We start from the raw sequence: 26789 nt of genomic DNA on the forward strand, positions 1-26789 counted from the left end.
GTTTGTCAGTTTCTCCCCAGTTGAGCAGCTACAATGATAGATTGCTCATTATTTTTTTGTTTAAAGTTAACGATGGCTTTATGTATTCTGTCTAATGGAAGTATCTACCTAAGTAGCCTTAGTAATTTATAAAGAAACTCATAAATATTGGAAAGCAAAATCTTGAAGTAGTTTCATTATATTATAGAAAAAAGGTTCTTTATAACACGACTTTATTTCGAGTTATTTTGGTCCTCCGTAACGAAAGCTTGTTATACGAAAGGTAGGAAAAGGAAAAAATACTTACATGATTCAAAAGAAAATAAGAAAAGTAAGATAGTTTAATATAATAAGGGAAGTAGAAACATTTTCTAGATTCCGCCGTCTCAATTTTAGAGTTCTATCGCGAAAATGTAAAAACGGAGCAATGTCGTCTGTCGTTCTGCCTTGTCGTCAGACCTTATTTCAAAAGGACTATTTGGCACAGGAATTTGTTACGTTACTTTATATACTAAAGAACATACGAGTATCTTTCAAAGGAGATCGAACATATAAACAGTGAAAATAATCAAAAAACGTTGAAACTTTGATCATATTTTTTGAAAAAAACTTTGAATTTGGTAACAATTTGTCTATAATGTCATGCTAAAAGTAGACTAATAATAGTATTTATTCGATTCAAATTATTCAAACACTTTAAATGCATTAATCGGCTCACCTATCACACGCCTTCGAAATATAACGCTTTCAACCGAAAACTAATTTACGTTAATTACAAAAACCTTACACGACTAATTTATAAACCGACAAATAATTAAAAGCAATAACATTTATCGATTCAAATTAAATTATATTTATATGGGATTGGATTCGAATAATTTTACGGACTTTAGGAATTAAAATAAATTGTACGTTAATTTATTTCGTAGTGTTGTGGAGTTGATTTATAAACGGTGTGTAACGGGGATTGTCGCGTGGGTGTATCTTATCTTCGGCTGTCAGTTGGTTGCTACCGTGGCCCGTCGCCGCTGTGTCGAGTCGCCGTGCATCGATATCTTACTCGTCATGTCCAAGATAAGCACCACACGCTATTAAATACACGGTTTATGAGACGATTAGAACGCTACGACAGGGACGGTAATTCTTTGTGTCGAAAAAAACATCATCTTGTTTTGAATCGGATATTTACTTTTAGTCATGTAACACCATGATTTGTAGCTGTTTTGTGTAAATAGTTCGTTATCTAGATAAACAGTATCATAGCAAGTATGCTTAGATAAAATTTAAGAGATAGTTTGACAAAAATACGAGCTTAAAGCGCACATATTTTCAGAGCTGCATCAAGATGAACTAAATTAATTTCAGTGCTCCGTTAATCAAGAAGCGTCTAGGTTCATTATCCAGCTATTTTGTTTGCGTCCCGATCACGTCGTTTCTCGAGACATCTTTGCTGACCTGAAAACTGGGGCATCTTCATTTTCATTCATCTTATTTTATTCTTAAGTATAAGGATTTTATAAGAACATAAAGGATTACTTATCTAAGTCTCGGCTGTGTTTAACGGCTGCCGCAATAAGCCCTCTTCACGGTAAAGCTATCTTGACAGATTCTCTCATTAGAAAATGTTAGGAACAGATCTTTCATTAATGATAGCGGGTTAGTTTCCTAGGTTTTACAGATAGCCAGGACAAGGACAAAAAAAGTAGAACGGTTAAAAAATGCTCCTTCAACGCGTAGGAATTTATTTACGAGTACAAAGAAACGTAACAAGGAAATAGAACAACTTCCTGGCATCATAAACAAAACAGGCGCGAGACAAAATGTTTCCAGTTTGTTTAACAAAATAACAAGAAAGTTAGTTTGGTATCATTTTTCAGTGCAAGCCGTTCCACCCACGTCCCGTCCGCGGACTTAATAAGGGCTTCAAACATAGGCCGGTTATACCGCAGCGATTATCTAACACGATTACCCTTGTTACCTCTCGTTATTGAAATATTTTATAGCTTCATCTTTGTGAATTGTTTTAATTAAAGCTGTCATACTGGGAAGATTAAAAATAATGTTTTGCCTTAACTTTATCCGGGTTTTTCATGTTCTATTTTTGTACAAAAAGACCTTTTAGTTAACCTCTTTATTGTGGCTTTAACAATAGTTTAAGTGCATGCACATCTTGATAGTTTGAATTGAATTGAAAGCTATCAGGAAATAAAGCTAGTCCTTGATAGCTGGACGAGTAGGATGCGATTGTGGATCGTTTCCTAGTGTGTCGGCTAAATAAGTGTTTGGCGTTAACGACGGTCACTGCGTGCCCTTATCTGGCTCTCACGAAGGCTTTCCATTAACAGCTCAATGGGAACGTTTAAATGTATTTGATAGAATAAAAAGTCGTGAAATTCTTTACAATCGTTTCGCCTCGTACGAAAGTGAACTTAAATTGAGTCCTGTTTAGATTTTTAACCAGATTTTTCACAAAATTGATGTTGCATACTGAAATGCACAGTATGCTTTTGCTTATTTATCTACCGAAAAATATGAAACATAAACAAAATGCACACAAAAATCAACTATCCGTAAAAAGCAACTTAAATAAAAAATGTCTGTTACAAAATATAAATAATGGATGCGTTTATTAATTCCGTACATTTATGGATATTTACGCGCTTCGAAGTTGTAGCGTAAAACACAAATCAAATAGTCGTGTGTGGTGACTATGTTCAGTGGACCACTGAGTAAATGTGGGTGGCTGGCTCAGTAAGTACATAGTAAACAGTAAATATTATGTACGTGCTTGTTCACTCAATTACTTTGAGAAAAGGCTGCTTTAAGAAATTTACACTGTGTATGTCACTTAGCTGTTGCATGCATAACAGGAGTGTGCTCAAAAGGTTTAGCTTATATTTTTCTAGATGCTAGTAAAATCATGATACATCGTAGTGGGCCATTCGTTACTGTGTGTGGACAAAAAAACAGACAGCATTATTTAAGGGTTTATAATTTATTTGTAAAGCAAGGAAAGGGAAGGCACTTAATAGTCAATAATGACACCAGTAACAACCCATGTATATACTTTGTAAATGCCTCAGTGGTTAACCTTTATCAATAAAAAACATATGTTTGTAGAAGTATCTCAAATAAGTAATTGGCTAAGAAATTCTACCGCAGTTTACAGACGTAATACTAGACCATTATCTATGAGTATAGTGACTCATTTCCGTAACACGCCCCCTTCAAAACGTTTTTCTTTTAACCGTTGTACAATTAGGGGGAAATGTTAGTCATTCATATTCATTCATACCACTACTTTTCATAATGAAACATGATTACACGCAACTATACCTACAAACTTATATTGTTATAGGAACATGCCTAATTATTATAAAGTGTTATACTTATTATTAAACTTAAACGGTAATTTATTATGCTGCAAAATAACTCCCGTAATAAGACATTTCTTTAACTTTGTTATCTTGTAAATTAATATGAACGAGGCCTGTGAAAGAACACAATTCATTCTGAATTAATTTTAAAAGCAGAAGCTAAAGAACACGGAAATTAATTTATCCGAATATAGCGGCAAAAGCGGTAAAAAGCGCTAGAAAGTAAAAGAGGAAAAAATACAGGTAGCTCGGTAATTGTTTAAATAACTTGCTCTCACCTAATTTCTTTTGCAGCGCTCAGACAAAGAAAATTGCATTTCGCATGACTTAAAGCAAATTGTTCTTGAAAAACTTAATTGCACGACCTTGGAATTCTTTTGAGAAAATTAGGTCGCATACTTGCAGCCCGGCTAACAAATTGTAACAATATAATGCAAGTTAGATGAAGGACACCATAGGCCTTGGGCTGCGTGGGAATAAATAACTAATAAACCCCGATAAGGCAAAGTCGACTCAGACGCAAAGGAAGAAAGATAGCAGAAGTTTTGGGTACAAGGACACGGAAGCCATCGAATTCCCAAAGGAATAAAAATTGACTGACAAATTGATTTGAACTTAGAAGACGTCCCATTGTCGATCGACTGATATTATCATCATTGAAGGAATCATATTGAAATATGAGCATTATTATTTCTGTTTTTGTCACAGTTCCAGAAACACGTTTACAGAAATATTATAGGTCTTCCTTTCGATAAACACGATTTGCGATACCTTTATTTGTTGAACATAAATACTCTCTCCTGCGTTTAATAATAATAATAAACTTCTTTATTCAGATAACTGAGATCCATACATTAGGTACATAAACAATACAATTAATATATAATAGTAAGCAGGGACTTAGTCCTCTGCACTAATTTCCACGTAAGCGGGCAGTCGTGTCTACTTGCTATAGCACTCAAGATGCTGTGGCGACTTCCACGCAACCGACTGATGAAGGATGCGGTCTTTTTACGCCATATTGCTGCAAAGCCATCTGTGTGTGCATCAGCAAACATGGCTGATGCGCTACAGAAACGTGGAAGCCGCAACAGCGCCCTGAACGCGTTATTAAATTGGACCCGCAGAGCATTGTATGTTCTCTGAGTATAGTTAGCCCACAGAGCTCCCGTGTACAGTGAGGTACAGTACGCTTTGAATAATGTAATTTTAACTGCGTCTGTACAACGGGAGAATCTGCGCGCCAACATATTCGCCCGAACTGACAATGCTCTGCGTTCCCTCTCCATGTCGACGTCATCTTTCAAATCGTCGGTGACCCAATGTCCAAGGTATTTAAATTGGCACACTCTTGTTAAGGCTTCACCATTTAGGTAAAGTGGTTGTACTGGTGGACTTTTGGGACCCGATTTAAAAGCCATATACACTGTCTTTTTTACATTATATGTAAGACCATGTGAAGTGACAAAAGACTCACAAACTGCAAGCAACTTCCGGAGAGCTCCGATTGAGGGGGCCAGCAGCACCATGTCGTCCGCGTAGCTGAAGTTGTTACAACAAACACCATCAATGTAGCAGCCGACATGCATGCCACTGAGCTCCTCAACCAGGGCGTTTACGTACAGGTTGAAGAGTAAGGGTGAGCTCAAGCCCCCCTGCCGCACCCCACACTCCAACCTGCTCGCATCCGAAAGTTCACCCGCCCACTTCACACGATTCTCCTGGTGGAGATACCAGTACCTATAGTTTAAGATCACAGCCAATTCTCGAAGGTCCAAAAATGTTTTTCTACTTCACATACTGCGCCTTCCCTGTTTAGTGACGAAGGCCACTTAAAGAGATTGCTTCGAGACTCCACGCACCACATTCATTCTCGCAAGATAGGATTCAGTTAATATGAGCATTCTTCGCAAAAAATATACTGCCCCTAGTGCCGAAATAAATATTGTTAAGTACCGTAAGGCCGTCTTGTGCAGATATGTCCTGATATATTCTTTGTTGAGAAGATAATGCGCGCTGATAATATAATATAAGGAGGAACGAATGCTAACGTCAGGATTAAATACAATTGATGGTGTTTTGATTGGTTATATTGTTGTTTTTCAATGAGTTGGTTCATTAATTAACGTGATGATTAATGATAATGAAAGTCATGTTGGTTTGATTACAATTAAAATGTTTTTGGTGCTCTCATTTGTGTAAGGACACATTTGTTAATGGTCAAGACTATTTCAATTACATATCTCCTTCTTTATCAAGCGTAGCAGATGCTCCAATTATATCATTAATGAAAAAGTTGGTGAATCTTGAATTCACTCTGATTTTCTTTTGGATAATTCTTAAAATAATTGCCCTTTTTTTCCTTCTTCAAATGGATAGCAATTTGTTCGTTCATTATTTGACTACCACTTCAAAGGCTATTTCTCCTAATCTAATTTTAATTACCAACGAATCTATCGTCAGGATAATTGAAGTTCAAAAATAACATACCTTTCTTGTAATCACAACACTTGCCCAAATTAATATTGACTTTACATACAGTGTTATTAAGAATGGGTTAACATTTAAGTTATAGATAGTAAAACAATATTATTGTACTCATATGCATCAGCTCACTACATGTGTATTTCTACTTAATTTTAATTTAAGATTTTATTATTTTCATCTCCAAATGCCCATTATTGCCCAGTAAGCGAGCTTCTGCTATCGAATCAAGCTGGTTCCAGTCCTGTAACCGAGAATTATACACAGCTACCTAAATTTCCAATGACGATTGCCCACTGTAGACATTCTCGAATTGTTAGTATCGAATTCCAGCTAACCCATCAGTATTTGTAGAAGCAATCTGCTCATAGTAAGCCGTGCCAAGCCACAGCTTGAGCCGTGTATCACTCTCGCTGTAGCCGTCGGCCACTAGCGAAAATATTTACTTTCTATTACCTACCGCAAGTTGCTGGCGACGTGAAATGGCCCTCTGAATTATTCTTGTGTGAAACCCTTCGTCTTTGCGATAAGAATTTCTTCTAGAATACAGTGTTTAAAGATTTGGTGGGGAGAGATGTCTGGTGCTGTCGGAATATGTTACGTTTTTATTAGACTGAATAAAGATCAACCTGGAAAAATACTATACCTCAGGCTCATCTTTAGGTAACATACAGCCTTTCAGATTCTATTTGTAACATTTTGAATAAGCTAAAACATTCTAAGTTATTTGATTTCGCTTTCAAATACAGCACTGAGTTCATTTTATTAAAACGAAGTTGCTATGATTTGAGCCGTCAACCTTTTCAATAGGTGTCAATACCATACCAATTTGGTTTAATAGTCTTAAGAGCGTGTACGTCAACCGCGCGCCATTTGGCCTAAAATGGTACTTTTCAAACCACTGTTTCTCAGTAACTACTTATCCTATAACGATGTTATTTTTTAATAACGCAAGGTAATTTCACTGTCTATATAGTTAATTGAACATAAATTTCAATTTGTGTAGTTTAAATACTTAAAACCCCTATAACGTAACAGATGTTTTATAAAATTCCCGTTCAGCGTCTATTTCGAAGCTTAAATTCATGTGAAAACAGTGGCAAATCTAATCATATTTATTTTTTTACTCATAGGCGAAATCCCCATGCCTATAGTTAGTTGAAAACATATTTTGATTTAGGTCTCTATCTTTCAGAAAAAAATATTTTAACAATGTGAAAAATTGTGAATTTCAAATGCTTTTTTTACCTATCTATCTTACTTAATTTAATATAACAATTATTTACTATAGTAATATAACTCTTTCTTTAAAACATAAACTTTATATTATTATTTAATCTCTCGTTTTTATTTTTTTATAAATTATTTAAAAACTACTATAAAACGCTGCACGCGAGTCAACTCAAACCAGACCGCCGCAAGGCTTCACAGAGAGAGGACGTGTCGCTCCGTCACATCGCGTAGGGTGAATAACCTCTGCCGTGGATACCGAGAATAGAGTACATTTCAAGCGCGACCAACAAATCTTGATACATTACTATTTTATTTAAAGCTCAATTTTGAAGCATATTTTTTTTATCGATTGAGTTGAAATTTTGTTTGAATGTTCAGTTTTAATGACAATGTATGATTCTATATCCAATATGGCGGTATACCCAAGATGGAGAAAAAATGTTTTAATGCATTCCTACGATATGGGTATCAAATGAAAGGGCTTGCTATGGATAACTCGAAAAAAAATGTGTCGCGAGTCTAAATCCAATATGGCGGACTCCTTAGGCTAGAAATCACTTATTGCAGATGTCTGTTACCAATCGAGCTATTTTTTTTTTTTTTCATTTTGGATGTACCCAAATTTTGACTTTTGATCTCGAATAACTTTTGAAGCATATAGGATAGATAACTTAAAACTTTATTTGCAATGGTAAACCCAAGCTCTTCACCAATATTTGGCTTTCCGGCAATTGTTGTTATTTGACCACAATTTTTCGGTCTGGATGGACTGGACCATTCATATAAACAATCAATTTTTCAAATCGGTCCAGGCGTCTTTGAGAAATCGAGAACAATCAAAATGAGAACAATCACAAAACAATCTAATTGAAACCTCCTCCTTTCTTTTTTTGAAATCGGTTAAAATACAGAAACTCTTAACATTGTCATTAATCATCAGTCGACTATTTAGTACTGTTGAAAATTGTATGTAATATACAGAAAGTCCTCAAAACCAAGGTTTTCATAGGTGCCCGATTTTTTTGCAAAAGAGTGTAAGTATTAACGACTTATTTTCATGCTTTTAACTATTTACTAAATAATATATTTTTTGTTCTACCAATTTCACTCGAAAGGATCAAAATGGTTTGTGTGACTATACGTGAAGTATGATAGGCACGCACACAGCCGCGACGCTAGTCTGCGAGGTTTTTTGCGTTGAATTACCTAAAGTTGACATCGCGCGCCGAGCGTACACGCTCTTAAATGCTCAATGTCAATGTTGCTGAGACCGTTTCTATATAGCAGTAGTACATTATTTTCTGTGTGTTTTGTGAATGCATCTGTTTTTACTAGCTTTTCTTTACTGGGTTAAGAGGAGTCCTGGCAATGGCGCCATGAGGTGCGAATAGCTCTCAACACAACGTAAAGCTTAAGTGCAGAATGCCATAGTTAGCATACTTTCTAAAGGAACTAAAATGAACCATACATTTTAACTTGAACCTTAAAAATACTGAATCATTTTTGTTGTGGTTATGTTACAAAAAGAGCTTTTTTATGTTTATTTATAGGACATCACAGACCAGCTGGTATTCTTCATTGTATAAAAATATTCTAGAGGGTTCTAAAACTTATACCAGAATATAAAATGTCAAGTAATTAGTCAATGCGCATTTCAATAGAAAAAAAGTACCCAGTAAGTAATGTATGCAGGCAGACATATTTGCGACATTTTCTTTGGACGAAAATGTGTCAAGAGATTTATTAATTTTGTGATTAGAACACGTAACAATACAGACTTAAAATATCGATTCGTATAATCGTAACCAGGCAAATAGAATGTGTAGGAGGTTTTCCAGACGTATTTACTTTCCCGCGTTGTCCTAGTTATTACGCGGAACGAATACGTGCCTCGCGTGGTTGAAATATTTTTATTCCTATTACCTACCTGCCTGTTATGTGCTCCTGGTATCTGATAGCTTTTTCTTTATGAATTTAATGTGGATGCTTGTCAAGAAAATATCCGTCGCAAATAGAATTATGTTACTCGGGCCGGATAATGTGTCTTTCTATTTTGCGTTTTCTGCTAAATTGCGGAACATTATAAGACAGGTTTGAGATGTTTGTATTACTTACCAGTAAAAACGTATGACGCTTTTACTTGCAATGAAATTAATGACTATTTATGGTACAGAAAATCACTTATCAATTTTCAGAAATTACGAAAAAGGAAACGGTACTCAGTACGAAATATTTCTGTTTTTATTGAAAACACTTCTGAGATCAATTCTGAATTCCGATATTATCGCGGTGACGAAATACCTTCTGTTACGTCGATGATAAAAAGTTTCGCGATAAGTGCCAAGAAAATGTATGTCAATTCGGCAAAAAATACTTGCGTAGTTATTTCAGTATTTACTCAAGGGGATCGTCATTTCAGAAACCGCTCGTGTATGCATGACATCATAACAGAACTTTGCATTGGGAAAAAAAATCTATGAGCGTATCTATCGTAGCACTTTTTATTTTTTTATCTGAACTTAATTCAGTAACAGTTCATTGCACTATTGAAAGACTGAATATACCTAGATTTCTATGAAATGGGTTCTGAAATCTTCTGTTTGGCAGATTGCCTTAGACCTAATAATAATATTTCAGTACTACACTTGTTACATTTATAGGTGTCAATATAATAATGTAGTTTATTACTTTGAGTATTTATGGGTTATCGAAATCAACTTTAATGCTTCGGGTTCTGCATTAAATAGAACGATTATAACTTTGGTTTGCTTGTGAATTGGAAATTGGAAAGACTCAGATCTATTGCTCATCATTGCTCAACCATTTTATAAATATCCGAGAAAGTTTGAAGAGAAGGCCTAAAAATAATGGTCACTTTTACACTCCTTAACTTCAGCTCCGGTAATCAACTCAGCTGCTTTCTAATATTATAATTAACATTGCCTCATAGTCCTTAACGCGAGACTCATAGCTCTAAATAATTTTCAGGACATCAAGTTGACATTTCTCCAATTCTCAACGTTCCCGAGAGACCTGTTGCCAATATGCAATATGTTTCCAATGTATGTCTAGAACGAGGTCAACTTGTGACATAGACAAAACGACTTGCCGTTTGTCGTTTAGAAACAGCCTGTTTTAATTCAACGCGTATTTATACTTACTTACCTGTTACCTGCTTGGTCCCTGAATAAAGTATTCGTCCCTTCAAGACTTTCTTTTTGTTAAAAGGTACGCTGAACTGAATATACATGAACTTGGTTATAATTTCAAATGTAACGCAACGTCTTTTTTGCCACAATGTAACCCTTACATCTAAAATCCTTTTGGTGATTACCAACCCGAAACATTTCCAGGAAAAAAATGCTCTTATGAGTATTTTTAAGGTTTCCTTTGCGAATGTTTCGCGGAAGTTGACAGTGTCGTCACGGCTCCCAGTCCCCGGATATTTCCATAAAGAAGCCTTAAAAAACAAATTGTTTTAACATTTAGAAATTCTGCGAGTTTCCGACTTAAACGGGTCTCTAGGCCTTTGTTTTTATTGAAATAAACTTTCATTTTGTTTCGTAATTTTTGTTTAGGCAAGTTTGTACTTTTGTTTCGAATCAAAGGCGTAACGGAGTCAATAAGGCTAACTAACTACTGAGCTAAGTTTTATAGGTAAATATTTTTTCAATACCTTTTATGATTTAGGTACTCACTTAAAAATACTAATCAGTAGCAAGAAATGGAATTTAAAAGCTTATCTGTTGCTTCAATTCATCAAATTGAATACATTCCCTCGTCCAAGTGTGTGCACATACAATATTTATTAGAATGCCAATCAATTTGACGTGTGTTTGACACTGCATTTAACTGTCAAGCGAAATGTTCGAACAAAAAAGCTTTTCTGTTTAGCTTTATTTGCTATAGTTATGACGAGTATCTTTAATGTTTCATCGCAATATTTATTTTTATTGAGTTTCATTTAGTTGCACTTAAAATAATATATAGCTTATAGCGAGATTAAGACGATACTGGTTGAGCTCAAAACTTTCGTGCGAAATAACTCCTTTACTTTTTATAGGTCTATGGTTTTCCAGACAAAAGCATGATTACATGATTAGTACAACCTTCCTCATTAAGTAGATAGGCTCATTTTCACTTCTTGTAACAACGGTAGCTGATACCCACATAATGTATTGGTACACACATAGTTACGGTACTCCGGGCCCTCCGAGCCGCGTGAGGTCCAATCTACGTAAACTACTAGAGCAAACAACCTAATCTGATACTTACGTACGAGTACATGAAAAAAAACAACTTTCCTTAAGTACATACGATTCACAAACATGCGCCGTGATCACCCACTTAGAAACATCTTTTATAAATGATGAAAAAATATGGCTGTTTATTCGGGAGGCATTTTCAGAGCTAAAGGGTTTATTTTTTTTATCGAGTATTAGTAGTCGATTTTGTTTTAGCGATCCTAATATTTGATGTCTGAGATCTTAGCTTAGTTGTTGAAGTCAAATATGTACTGAAGTAGGTATTAGCGTGGATAATTTCTATCTTGAAATAAATTTTAGGTATATTTGTTAATAATAAAACTTATTTACATCGACACAAAGTAAGTAACTTGTATGTTCAAGGAATTAATGACCGAAGCTTCATTATAAAGATTTCTTTAAATAACTTATTCAATAAATCGAATGATGTATTTTCAGAAATAAGATTCATATTTTGGACAAGCATCAAATTCAAACTCCTTCATAAAAATGTATCAGTTTTCGCATCGTGCAACACTGAGCCCAGACTGTTGGATGTCATCAGTTGTCTCATTACCGTCGCGGGCACGTTCCTAACAAGACGCGTGACAGACGTGGCGCCTTCGATACCAACTTCTCCTACTCACATTTTAGCTGATCGAAACATACCAGTACTACCCGACACGTACATGACCTCATGTATACGTTTTAACCCTTTTTAGGTCCCGCTTTGTTGTTCGCCGAATGTTCCAGAATATTTTCTGGTTGCAACAGGGAAGATAAGATTTATAGCCAGTCCCAGTGGCTGCTATTAGCCAGCTAGTGGTCGTAATACGGAATTCAGGCTTAATAATGATAAATTGCAATACGCCATTGAACAACAAAGCCGTCTGGTGCGACCAATGCGGGCCTTTATCAAAATTTGGGTTTTGCGAATGACGGGCTAGATTAGTTGACACTAACTCTAAACCTGTTTGCTGAAGCTAATCTTTTCTGTTTATGGTTTGCTAGCTTCCGCATTCGGTTTCACCCATATACAGTGGAAACTGTTACACGTCCCCGGGTAAAAATGTGGCATACATCCGTATATAACGTTTCTCGATAAATGTGCTATCTAACACCCTGAGATTTGTGCGTTCGAGCAAACAAACAAACTCTTTAGCTTTATATATTAGTAATTTATAACTTCAGATATTTTCGTTTCAATATAATACCTAAGTTTGGTGAGACACATTTGGGAGTATAAAGTGTGGAATGGCATAAACTCGGTTCGATTCGTGACTCCACTATGTGATAGGTCTCATGACTACGAACTCCGCTCAAGTTTGAAAGTAGTCAGTCGAATCCAAAAGAAATATCCTAGTCGACGTATTTAAAGCCATAGAGAAGCTGAAAGCTATCCTTCTATCTCTGGCTAATTTCCTCGGCTAGCAGACTAAACGAAAATTGAAACAGATAAACTACAAAGTGCTGAGGATTAAAAAAAATACATTTACAAACGAAAAAATGCTCACAACCTTTTAAATTGTTTACTTTTTTATTTGGTATCCCCTTTTGCAATGGCCTGAACTTGTAACCTAAATCGGGAGAGTTGACCCACCGTCGTTAGGTGACTCATATCACTACTACAAATAAAATTGAGACTACGTTATTGTTTAATACGATTGTACGAAAGCATTGTCATTAAATGACTCAGACAATTTCTACTGTAAACAAACGGTTTAGCATTATAAATTCCAATGTATACGTAATAGTAGGAATTCTTCTTACTATTTTGATTATAATGAACACTACATTTTGGCATTCACTTCACATCTGTACAATGTACTAAGGTGTATTTTAATGTACTGTGTTTCATCGGCTGATTCTTTATTTAGGTTTCTGAGTAAACTGTGAAACGTACATGCGTGGATTCGAAAATAGCAAGGAATGAATAAAATTGTATTTTTAGATACTTAAAAAGTTTTTAGCCCTGTGTATTTGCCAGCTTATTTAATTTGAGTAATAGAACATTCATTAGAAACTTTAAATAAACCACCTTTGCCAAAATTAGTCTTGTCTGATAAGTAGAGCCTTAAATAGACTTAAAGAGTATTACTTTAATATTTTCAAGCATTAACTAGGTACTCTGAAATGCGTGGTAGAATCTAAATGAACCTCTTACGTCATCAACCTCAGTCGAATTTCTTTTATGTGCGTCAAAGTTCAAATACTCATGTTGAATTTTGATGGGGCTCAAACATACAGAATTGCAATTTATCATCGTTGAATGACATCCATAATTATGTTGTCCTTACATCTTACAGCCCGACCCAATTTAAAATATAACGTCACGTCTAAGAAAAACATTATATGGTTAAAGTCTAAGTGGCTTTACAAAGAATTACTATCAAATTGGGCTGCTATTTGAGTAGGGTCTGTACTTAACATAATTCAGGTAACATTAAGTTAGGAATATTTTATGAAATGGTTTTTTTATGAAACTTTACCTAACGTAAATAGGTACATCGGATGTAACGAGTTCAACTGAATTATTAATCCATGAATACCTAATTTGGCCTCGTTAATTGTGAAAGGGAAAGAATTTTACGCTGTATTCTGTGGTTTTGTTTTTCAAGTTTTAGTTGAAACTTTTAGGTTAATTACGAAGATGATAAAATATTCATGATTAAATATCAGTAACAAATTGAGTCAGCGTTATTTAAACTTTATTTAAACTTCTTTACTTACCCTATAAAGTTATTAAAATTTGTTTTTTTCTTGTCTACAGGAGCGTGAGGTCAAAAAAGCGTTGCCCCAAGTTCCAAAATGCTGTCCAAGTGGTCAGAACCTCACCACTACGGTAGAAGATGGCACCGTGAAGACTGTCTGCAGCCGATCCAGCCTGACCTTCCAGCCATACTTCTTCCAAGCTAATGAAACGTACATGTTTAGCTACGAAACCAATGTCTACGAGACTTTAGTAGGCAATCCTTGTAAATATGATAGGTAAGTCATTTATTTTGATGATTACTGTTATCGTATAATGTTTCTTGATTTATTAAACAGGTGTAGATTTTTTCTTTATCGCTGTTAATATTATTAGTGAAAAACTGTGTATTATATACGTAATTAGGTTCTCGATTCATAAATACATACGTTATGTCTCTACTTTTCCACTGATCAATGAATGGATTAAACTCTTAATATCATGCACTAATAACAGTTAATACTATATTACACAATAATGCACAATATATGACCGAATAGCAATAATATTTTATCACTTGTAGTCTTATTATCATCAAATAATTTTTATATCTGAATTATTATCTAACTTGGTTACCGACAATTACGATATTATTTCCGATAATAAGAAAAAATGTTTCCATTGATATAATTGGGTAATCTTAGTCTTTTGCTGAAGGAAATGACTAATAATAAATTTATTTGGGGATTTCCTACTGACGAAATTATGGATAATTATAATTATATTCAAGTCCTATCTGAAACTTGTTTGCTCTTGAACTCATTAATTACATTATGTATTTTAGCTAGCTGTACTTATACTTTGTTTTCTCACAGTTTACAAAAACATTATACATCAGGTTACGTTGGCTAGAGAGATGTAGGTTGCGTGTTATAAACTATTATGAATTGGTTCATTCTTTTGACTAAGATTTTAGCTTAAGCTTAGCTAAGAATACTCTAAGAATTCTTAATCAAACCATCAGGTTTCTGTGTTATTATCTTCAACTTTCAACAACCTAAAGGGAACTGTCAGGTACCTGTATTACGTTTACCTCTCATTGTCCTCAGATACAAATTAGAGCCATACATCCACAGTGAAGACGAGTTCTATCTCTTAGTAAACGGGTCTCTCTTCGTGCCATACGCAAGACCCTACTTACTGGGTACGAAAGACTATTGCATGGAGACGTTTTACAATGAGTCGGTGCCGGCAGGATTGACTTTACCCGTCGTTTGTTTCACCACGCCTATGGAGGAAACTAAAACGTCTTCTACGCTCATTGCGTATGCCACAGGTATGTAAAACAAGGAAAATTTTCAACAGGAAATATGTAAAATTTTAACTGTTTCCCAATAAAAATATTATCCTACTTATTTATGATGTAAACACGAAATAACCAATTTAATATATCGACTCCCGTGGGAAAACAACCAGCTGTATGTTTTTCGTCCAAAGTAAATACTAACTGAGTTTATCATTAATTAATTCCACTTTTTGTTGTTGCCAACAAGAACAAATTGTTAACTTTGTTACGAAGACTCTAGTTACCGAGTTACTTAACTATTTGATCGTTGTTCTAGTCTCCAAAAGATTTTCAGAACTTTCTTCAGGCTCTTATAATATGATATTCGTTGATGCTGTAAAAGCTTTCAATAAGTATTTAGAGGGCTTCAGGCGAGGTTAAGAGTTACAAGGAATATAAATTTAATTTTAATTAATTAAACTCGTCATTGAATTTGAAGATGTGCTCTGTTCTTGTGATCTTTACAAACACCTTGAGCACCGCCATCAAAGGCCTGTTTATTGTCCCATCGCTGGGTGAAGGGCCCTCCTAAAATGGGGAAGGTACGATCATTGATAACTACGCTCTTAAGAGGGATTAACGATTTCATACTTTTTGTTCAAGGACCCACAACAGATGTATCGTTAGAAATTGATTTAGGAAATATATTACAATATCCTTAGTGTTATGATTTAACCCGTTTTAATAACATCTTAATGCTTTTCATTTCTGATAAGTACACCCAATGATGCGTATCTAGACCAAACTAAAAATAATTACATTTCCAATCTTTGTTCGCAGGTCTCCTAATATCGGTTCCATTCCTCCTAGCAACGGCTTTTGTGTACCTATTCATTACGGAGTTACGGGACACACACGGCAAGGCGCTTGCTTGCCACACCGTATGTTTGGCGCTCGCGTTCACTTGTCTCGCCGCCACGCAACTCGCGGGGCACGCCTTTCCTACAGTCGCCTGTACTATTATGGGTAAGTTTATGAGTCTGTGAATATGACCATAAAATATTTGGTAACCAAGCAAAGGGCAAAATTCTGGATGCAAAGCAATGCACTTTTTAACCTGGTTATGATTTTGGACCTATTCGATTAGTGATAAGTTAATCAAATAAATAGGTAGCTTGTACTGTTCTGATCAAAGCCAAAACTAAGTTACTTACGTTGATTATCGTCCCGTATGACAATTCTTTGATTTTTGAGGTCACTTTGGTAATACAGGGTCTAAACTCAACAATAAACAAATAAGCATCTAAAATTAAATTCCACTTCAGGAATTAGCATGTTGTTTAGATTGAAAGTTAAATGAACACACTGATACTGATTGGACTGCGAATAGGTTTGGACCACTACAAATAATGAGGCCGCCTATTATAACAAAACTCTGAACTATATAGATTATTATCATAGATGATTAATAAAAAGTAACTTTTCCATAAAATTAATTACATTTTATTTATAGATACACCATTCTAATATCTGTTTGGGTTTCATAATAGGCGAATTTAATTATAACGTTCCCTTAATTCAATCTCATAAAGAAAATTTTGTTACAGCATACTTGATCCAGTTTTCGTTCGTATCCTGCTTCTTCTGGCTAAACGTGATGTGTTTCGATATATTCCTGAACGTTCGGTAAGTACTCAAATGTGACATTATTAAACGTATCGTTATTACATTTTACTCTTATGTTCGTCACACTCCTGATCGTTGCTTTTAGCGCTTATTATGTTAAGTGTTTACGTGTGACGAGTACCTTATCAATATTTCGGAAAATTGTGCCGAATTTAATTTTGTAATGTACGCGTCAATTGCGTTTCTGAAAAGTCCTTAATGTAGCCACTTAGCTGTTCAGTGGAATAATGAAAATTCAAACCAAAGCTGCCATATTATTGAGTGTAATAAATAAAAGCTCCCTTCCATATTGGATACCCAAACAAAGGAGTTTTTTGTTACGCGACCGGCGCGCCGTTGCTATTTCATATTGATTCTGTAAAAGGGATTTTAATGTGATGGATTAGCTTAGCCTTGACACTGAAGTCGGCCTAAGTATTACGCTATTCGTAAAAAATATGCACGGTAGTGGATATAGAAATTAACTTTTATGCACACTACACAAGAGTGACTTTTATTTTCAGGCTCTTTGCAACAATAATTGCTGTGAACGGGCAGATGGTTTACAGCCATATAGAAAATTACTGTCATATACAAAAATATTGCAAATGACCGAAACTATACACATTCATTACTCATATTAGCCACTCTTACAATTATAAAGTGTCCCTGAATAGTTTTAAGGAAAACCAGTAAAGTCGTATTTATAAGGACGTAGGTAGTAATGTATAATATTCTATAGCAATTTTCTTCTTCTTTTCTCTAACAGGAGATACATAAACGCGTCAGTAACAAGACGCAGCATGCGACGAAGGTTCGCGTGGTACTGCGTATACGCAGTCCTGTTCCCCATACTGCTACTAATAGTTACTATCACCATGGACCTGTCGCCAGCAGTGCCCAGCACTTATCTGAAGCCTAACTTCGGAGTTAAGGGCTGCTGGTTTAAGAGTAAGTTGGTTTTTCATTATATTAGTGCAAGTATTTAAGAATTACTTAGGAATTTACGTAGAACTTAGGTACATTTTTAATGTAAAAGTTTGTAAAGATGTGTGTATGTGTGTCTCAATGTTTGTTAATCTTTCAAGCTAAAACTACTGGTTGAGTTTTGATAAAACTTCAAAGTAATGCTTATTATAACAGAATAACATATAGGCTACTTTTTAGTACTTAGCACGTCATTTCACAAAGTTATTATTGATACGTAGAGAAGATAAGCCTTTATGCACATTTTTTAATAATTGGCTGGAAGTGAGAAATGTGATGAGTATTTTCAGCGAAGAAAAATTACGTCCGTTCTTAGTATTAACTTTCCTCTCATCGATATTGTTTTTTTTTAAATAGTCGTGGAGTGCGTTTTTGTCCAAAAAGTATTTCTAAAAGGGCAAGCGCTAAAGATGATTTATGGTGTAGCATAGACGAGAGATATGAACTTTTTCCAGCTCATAAATTAGAAGATATATTTTATTTCTATAACTTATATTTTTCTTTGTTATTTCAAATGTTATTTTCGTCTATTTGTTAGACGAGTTGGTTCGTTAGTAAAATCGGATTACTGATAGTTGCAGAAACTTTGTTAGATTTACAATATGAAAGTAAAATAAGACTTACATAAGTATATTGTTACGAAATACCTAAGTACATATATATATATTTTAATAATGTTTATTAAGTTGTTTTCGTAGGGGCACAGATTAATAATAATAATCTTCCACGCCGATTTCGGCAACGGCGACCACTTCGACCCTAATGGCGTGCGTGTGCTCTCATGTGGCTGGAGTATCCAATTTTGTGCGTGAAAGTCCGCGCACACTGCGGACATGTCAGGGTACCAGCCACAAAGTTGTAGTTGATAGCTACAGGTGGTCGAGCTTTCCACTCATCTCGTTTGGCATCCAACTCAGAAAGCCGGCGTGCTTCAAAGTCAAAGACTTTGGCTTTAACGCGGCTTACTATAATAGTTACGGGTTAAGACTGCAACAAGCTGAGCAACAAAAGTTGCTGTTAAAATATGTTTTAAGTAATTGATATGAATACTTGTAGGTATTATAAATATTATATTCAGACATCGATTTCTTAGTAGTGTATTTTGTCATATGTGCTTCCACGTAACATTATTAAAATTAGGTACCTTCTTGTTAAACTTAAGTATTATTTTATTAAGCACCTCTTTTCTTTGCAGCGGATCAAGCAGCGTTGCCGTACTTCTACGGGCCAGTTGCTCTCATACTGTTCAGCAATCTTTGTATATTTTTCTTCACATCGCGAGCCATCGCTACGCATTATGATAAACTTAAGGATGTTACACGTAAGTTATTTGGATTTTCCTCCATTATTTTAAGTAGATATATCATACTAATTTGTTTATTTCGTGTCTTGAATAGTAATGGCAAGCGGTAAAAAGCTTGAGGAACTTTCAAGTAATATAACTACTCGGAAAAACCTGGGTTTATTCAAAGAATTGGTCATTTTGATGATGCGCACTGTGATCTTTTGTCGGGGTCATTTGTTTTGTGTAAACAATATGAGTATTACTCTGCAGTAAGATATGTTTTACAATTCAAAAACAATTAGTTACTGAATATTTGAATTTAGTTTCTTTGGTAATCAAATTTTTAAAAACAATAGAAATATAGATGTAAATATTTTTAGTACATATCTATAAGCATTTTTATGACCGACAGCCGTTCATGCTATTGAAAAATACCATGTTCTCTGGCTTCAGATTTAAACGAGGAAGTTTGAGAAGAGTGTCAATTACTATCTTCATAAAACTAGTTAGTAAAGTCTATACTGGGAAAAACATACATTTTAAAATCTGGTCCCACACTGTGTCATAAGACAAGCATCATTTACTTTTATCTTAGCTACAAAGTGAATACTCAAACATGTGCTACATAGCTTAAGATAATCTGTGCAAAACAATAAGAAATACAAGTCGACTCATTTCTATTTTATTGTGCAAAGACTTAAAAGTTCTGTAATATTTATTTAGTATGAAAGTTATAGGTTAACAAAGATTAGTAGTAACTAAAAACTTATTCAAATGGTTTTGTTATTCCTTGTAATACGTTATTTCAGTATGAAGAAAAAAATATTATTTAAAATTTACATGTGTAGTTTAAGTTTCTCATCCACTAAACATCATAATATGGACTTGTATCATTACTGTGTGCTAGTCTAAAATAAATAAATATTTTCAACGTCAATATAGATCTTTAAAGAATAGTCGTATTAGAGAAAATAGTATACTGTACTTCTTAAGATAAAGTATGTATACTAAATGATAGTAGTGCTTATTCTCTCTAGTCTTGTATGTATATTCCTCATTGCTGAAGATCGTGACTTGGGTATTAATGTAATGTTTTGGCATCCACTCTTTGGCTGGGTTTTGTTAAACTGTCTCGTTGACTTATCATCTTTGGGGAGATCCAAGAAAATGTGTCATTTGCATTAAGTAAATTATATTAGGTACAAAAGTTTTACTGCGCATGCGTGTACAATATAAACATTACAATATACATGCTTCATGATCGTGCTAAAAATATTTGCCATTTCCTTGTTTGAGAAGTAATTCGGTGTATAGCAATAGCAAGTAGGTTAGTCGTAATTATCTTTGAAGATGGATCTCCTTTTAAATGTTGCAGTAAAATATATTGCTTTAATTTTCTTATTGCGATTTTATTATCACGATGTTTTCAATCTAAAAACATATAAAGGCATATCTAATATCATACATTTTACCTTTTATTTATTAAGTGCAAAAATTATCAAATGCCGCTGTGGGTTAGCAGTGGTGAGGGAGTTTCAGACTTTTAGTCTGCCTGTCCACCGGAGCGGAGCTAGGCTGCGGAGTGGAGAAACCCAGAAATATTAACCAATAGGATTGCACAAAATCTCCACTCCTCAATCCTATTGGTTAATATTTCTCAGTTTTTCCGCTCCGCACCCTAGCTCCACTCCGGTGGACAGGCAGCCTTACCGACTAAAAATCCATCATGTTCCGTCGTAGGCCTTTTATGTACCTACCAGGGCAATTTATTGAATTTTTTGGAATTTTAACATTGTCTTATATGCCGTTTTTCTCACCAGCGTTAGACCTGACGCATTCAGACTTCAGCACGTCAGACGACTGGGTGCGCCTGGGCACGGTGCTAGGCCAGCCGCTGCCAGTCCACGAGACCACAGCTTCGCCGCCTAGGGAGGCACCCTCGAATTTCAATCAGAGGCTTAAGAAGTACAAAAAATTGTAAGTACCATTCTTTATCCTTATCACACCAATACACATTTTGACACACGGAATACTGATGGTTTACATATGTAGAAGCGAGCTCAACCCAGTATTTGGTTCTCTTACAGTACCTACCTTAGAGTATTTCTATTGGGTAAACTAATAGGGTTAAAATGTATGTGGAAGGAATTGAAAAATGATATGGTTTAAAAACAATGATATGATTAATTATCGAAAGTGAAGTACGTATGTGAAGACTTTAAGAGATGGGATGCGTTGCTAAGTTATAACGCACCTCATTTTTTTTGTATGTCAATCAATGTGTGTGTTTAGATCAAAGAAATGATTATGATCTGCTTGTCTATAAAATTAGAATCTCATGTTTGATAAACCACCTATTCAGGAATTAGGTAAATAGGTAATTTAGAGGTAGAAGCTTCGTAATAGGGTATTACATGCATTTTTGAAATATGTCTTAAATAAATTCTTTAGTCTTAATATATCTCTAAAAAATTAAAAATATTTTTTTTTCTCACGTTATGTACGAATATAAATTAATTGTTTTATCATAATTTCAAATTTCGCGCGTATTTCGCGAAAACGCGGCACACAACGGACGCCATGATTGTTTTTTGGTCATGACGTCATTACGTTAGTAAAAAAACTACAGCTGTCAGTAATACATATTTTGATATGTATTGAAAATTTTAACTGACACTTTTGTTTATTACCGTTATGACGTCATTAGCATGGCGGCGACATTTCGTAGTGTTCAAAGACAGATAAAAAAACCTAAAAACTTTAAACTGCAATAAAAAATATATTTATGTACCTTACGAAGTGAAACTAACATTTCCCGATTGCTTTTCCTCTAAACAATCATTGTAATACACTTTTAATTTTTTTCTCATCTAGACTAAAATACCCTATTAGGTAACCTAGCCGTTACCAATTCGATCGATATAGTAGCAATTACAGCAGCTAGAGAAACCACAGTATCAATACTACTATAATTAATTGCAATTAGCATAGTGTCCTGAAGTCAAACGGAGTACCTAATCCTGCGTAAAGTCAATAAGCATGTAACTGGTTGCATTTGCTCTGTCCTCAAATCAGATTGATCTAATATGACATTGATTATTAGCTTCTGTTAATTTGTTTGTTCATCATAATAATATATAATAGTGCCGGCAAATGCTAGCTGTTTTTGATTTGACTTAGTCTTGGCAAACTCGACAACTTTGAGAGACAAAAGTTTTCCTTAATATTCGATTACATTTTCTTCGTTTATCTTGTAAAAAAGTGATGGATCATAATAAGCCATTTCAAAAGTACCTAGTTCTTAGCTTATAAGCCTAATGAAATAAGTTCCTGATGTGCAGCAAAGTCATCCAGGTTCTAACATGAGTTGTAAATAATAACGGAGGCAAATTCAGACGTCGTGCCTATATGTATAGTCCATCCAGTCTACATGGAACAATATCTATCTGCTCTTGGTTTACAGTATACTGCCTTATCCCTCTTTAGGGGTCTTACATGGATGATAAAATAGGGTCATAAGCAGGAATGGACGTCCTCACCGTCTGATCGTGTGGTCTGTCCAGTCTACATTATTTGAAGTACATCTATCTCCTCTAGGTTCCGCATGTGCTGCCTACTCTCCTTCATCATGGGTCTAACATGGGTGCTGGAGGTGGTGTCATGGGCAGCGGGCGCGGGGTCAGATGTGGTGTCAGTATGGTCGGTGCTGGACCTGGTCAACGCGCTGCAGGGAGTGGTTATATTCGCCATCTTTGTACTGCAGCAGCCCGTCCGATCGCTTGTTAAGGTCAGTATTCCGAAGGAAGATAAGATTTTAAATTGTACAAATTAGTTGTTAATATTGCATTGTAAAAAATAGACAACAACAGAATACAACATTTTTGTTTGCATATCCTTAAGATGGCTTTTGAAGAAGGTGAAAAGATTTTAATTTTTGAACTCAACTTTCTGTTATTCACATTAAATGAACGAGCTTGTTCAGTAATATATGTAGATTCATCAGAAAAGTTAAAACTATCAAATATTTCGGTAGTCTGAAGAGCTCCAGAACAGCTTGGTAAACTTTCTTTTATTGATGACTAATATAGTCTAATAATGTAATTTCCTTTTTCTTTTCTTCCAACAGTCCTCACACATATTCTCGTCATGCAAAAGGAAAAAGGACGGCTCAGAAGTGTCGGTTGTAAGTGAAAGGAACAGCATCATAGGTCCCGGCAGAAGAGACTATGTGTAGTGTAGTGTCAGTGACGTTGGACGAACGTTCTAGAACAAGCCAGCGCAAGCTGATGCACTCGAGACTGATAATGGTAACAGTATTATTGGCTTTGAAGATTCAGTGGTGAGTGGAAAATGTTTAATTCGTCATTATGAATTGGAACTTTTTTCATTGTAATAAGGTCTTAAGTTCCGTAAACTTATTGGAGCTGTCAAAACTTTTGTGTCTTTCGATCATGCTGGAAATGACGTTTGATGGAATCGACAATCAGTTCCTTAAACGGGTGCATTGAACGGTCTTGTGAATACGGACCTAAGTATTTAAGTTCTTACTGAGTTTGAAATTACGAATGATTGAGTCTATTTTGAATATAAATTATGTGTAAATATTTATGTGGTGACTCTTATTTGAATTTATTTGGCAGCGAATTTATCACAACGAAATCTTTGTACAGACTTGACTTACTGATGGTATCGTATCAGTTTTGAAACTTCTTCAAAAATGTTGTGATTGAAATTCGCTCTTCCTCAAACGAGATTAGGATTTGCTTTCAAACCACTCACATTAAAATCTTCAAAGCATTGCAGAGCAATGTGAAAGGTGTATGAACTTCATTCATGATTTCATTCCTGTGATAGCGCCTTAAAACTTGTTTGTAATATTATTTGCGAGAGTTCTATCTTCTTATTACGTTGCTTGTGTTTCATTTAGTAATTAGCTTACTGTTAAACTATAATTTAGCATTTTACAGATATATTAAGAGTTTAAGTTACCGTTTCATTAGGCTGGGTGTTCTAGTGGATACAACGATACACAAGGCTTATTTTATAATCTAAGTTTACGTATTATGCAATTGTTATTATTGATTATATGAGTTTATTTAAGGCAGCCTCGGCTCAGATCTGCCTGCCCAGCCTAACGCTTGTTAAATGTATGGTTGTTAATACTTAGTGTAAGAAAATTTAATATTTTTATAAAGTACATGACCAAGTTAATGATTTTATCTAAGCATTAGCTGATGTGACCTCCGCATCGGATCCTACAATCTTGATAGACGAAATTGTGTAGTGCCATATGATAGAAAATAGTGAACTAAAAACGTGGTGCATTTTATTTCCTTTACGAGAGCTAGTCATAATGTATAAATTAATGAATGTTATAAGCAAATAGGTTATTTAATTTATTTTCGTAATTATTAATAAGGTGGACAATTTGGCAGTGTAAATGATTCGTATAAAATTCTTGGGTTTGGCTGGCAAGAATTGATAAGTATTAGTGCTAAGAGAACGATTGTATTTGGTCTATTGACATGATTTGACTTAGAAACCCGTAAATATATTAAGAAATTACATCAACTGTTTTATATTTCAATGTTCTATTCTGCTCAACTGTTCCAGTTATTGGATTTATTTTTAACATAATTCATTTGAATTTAATGCATAAGTTGTTTATTACATATTCAATAACAAAACCTTGTATCATTCTCGAAATTATTACTATTTAAATGCAACAAAATTATTAAAACTTAATACAAATGGGGACAGGAAAATGACAATGTTGTTCACTTAAAATGCGTCAAACGTAGGTATTTTCGTCATGTGGAATGTTGGTTTCAAGATCCTACATTGGGGTTTGTCCCGAATACTTAATGTAAAAACAGGTAAATTACCAACCTAAAAAAGGATAAAAAACCAGTCATTCTTTTAAAAATTATTGCATACTTATATTTTGAATTGTATCAAAATACTAATGAAATCACCAATTTTGATAATAAAGTAATAGATTAACATAAACCCGCACTTAATTTTGATTATGACATTATCGAAAATGGATTTTAATGAATGCGGATTTTATTTAATGTGTTTTTGATGACGCTCACATAACACTAGTAGGTATATGTATTAGGTAAAACAGTTGATGCTATTTCTAAAAAAGGCAAGGCTTAATTAAAAAAGAAATATTTCAAAACAATAAATTATGTAACAAATCAACAGATATTAACTCCAGACGGAACTAATTTATCAAAGAAACTTTTCAACCCATAAATTGTTTATTGATTCGCAACAAACTTGCAAACGTTATCTATGTAAATTAAAATAATATTCTGGATAAGACTGGTCGTATGAATAATGAAACGGGAATACGTAATAAAGTTATTAAAATACCATTACGTGTAGATAAGGAAATGTAATGTTAGGCTTGATGAAGCATGTTGGAGAAAGAGATATAAATTGTGCTCGGTTACGACCAAATGTTGCGCGTCATTATATTGCGAATACGTGTAATTTAAAAACATCTTGACATTACGCTTTAAAATGGCTTCTTTTTAAAGTCAAAGTTAGAATTCTTAAATTTAAAAAATACTAACACGTCCTACGTATTTATATGTTTATTTTTCGTTCTTCAATTAATGAAATTAACCTTAAAGTTCCTGTTGTGACACTCAACATTTGGTCCAATATCGAGTCCTATGAAACAAACCCACTGTAGCAATTTTCGACTTTCATTAAATTTTAATTTCGCTCATCAAAATTTTTCGTGTGGAATAAAATTGAATCAAAATTTAAGGACCCACGACAATAATTAGTGTTGTAACTTTAAGTATATCTTATTTAATTTGTTTGTAAACCATCTGTTATTTTCCATTATGAGATATTGAATCTTTATTAACAGTAAAATAAAATTATGTAATTAATGTAAAGCTTTGAGTTTGTATAAAGTGTATTTATCTTAAATGCTAAAACACGTTGATGATACGTTACAAGAGAGCCGCATATGAACTGACTTCTTAATTGTACATTTTATACGATAACGTTGGCAACGAGCTTTATTTTAAAAATACAGTTCATAATTTAGTTGTGGCGTCTCGTAGCGTATGATAAATGTGTTTCTGCGTAAAGTTAGCGAGTATGCGTGTGTAACTATGTATTATATTAATTGTTAAATGTTGATGCGGAATTTTTAAGTGAAATGACAATTTAAAAGTGTATATTTGTCTATTTTGCAAAACATGACGTTAATAAACAAGCTTTATATAAACATTTGTTTTTCCTTTGTACCTACATCCCATTGTAATAATATAGGAAGAAAATATTGTTAAAAGGTAAAAGCGACAGCTCGTAGAAATGTAGTATTATGTTCGAAAAGATAAACAATATTCACAGGAGTTAAACTTCCGGAAATATTAATTCAAGTATTTTCCGTAAAACGTCTTTGTATTTTTACATCAATGAAATATTTCCTTAATATACCTACCTATACATAACCGGCTTGGTCAGGAAAGATGGACCGATAAAAATAGAGTACAGACATACTACCGCAATATCTGGTACGAGATGAGACCTA

At 34.4% G+C, this 26789-nt stretch overlaps 1 protein-coding gene across 1 annotated transcript in view; it reads left to right on the plus strand.

Moving 5' to 3' along the window:
* Positions 1-26483, plus strand: part of LOC110374712 (G-protein coupled receptor Mth2) — a 77124-nt gene extending 50641 nt beyond the window's left edge. The window contains exons 2-10 of the mRNA XM_021332542.3: positions 14088-14305; positions 15116-15342; positions 16132-16317; positions 16899-16977; positions 17726-17907; positions 19139-19264; positions 21049-21205; positions 22826-23015; positions 23355-26483. Coding sequence (XP_021188217.1) covers positions 14088-14305; positions 15116-15342; positions 16132-16317; positions 16899-16977; positions 17726-17907; positions 19139-19264; positions 21049-21205; positions 22826-23015; positions 23355-23462 — 1473 coding nt within the window. The 3' untranslated portion in view covers positions 23463-26483. The remainder of the gene's footprint in view (positions 1-14087; positions 14306-15115; positions 15343-16131; positions 16318-16898; positions 16978-17725; positions 17908-19138; positions 19265-21048; positions 21206-22825; positions 23016-23354) is intronic.
* Positions 26484-26789: the final 306 nt, after the last annotated feature.

Source organism: Helicoverpa armigera, chromosome 8 (genome assembly GCF_030705265.1).
Source record: "Helicoverpa armigera isolate CAAS_96S chromosome 8, ASM3070526v1, whole genome shotgun sequence".
NCBI classification, from domain to species: domain Eukaryota; kingdom Metazoa; phylum Arthropoda; class Insecta; order Lepidoptera; family Noctuidae; genus Helicoverpa; species Helicoverpa armigera.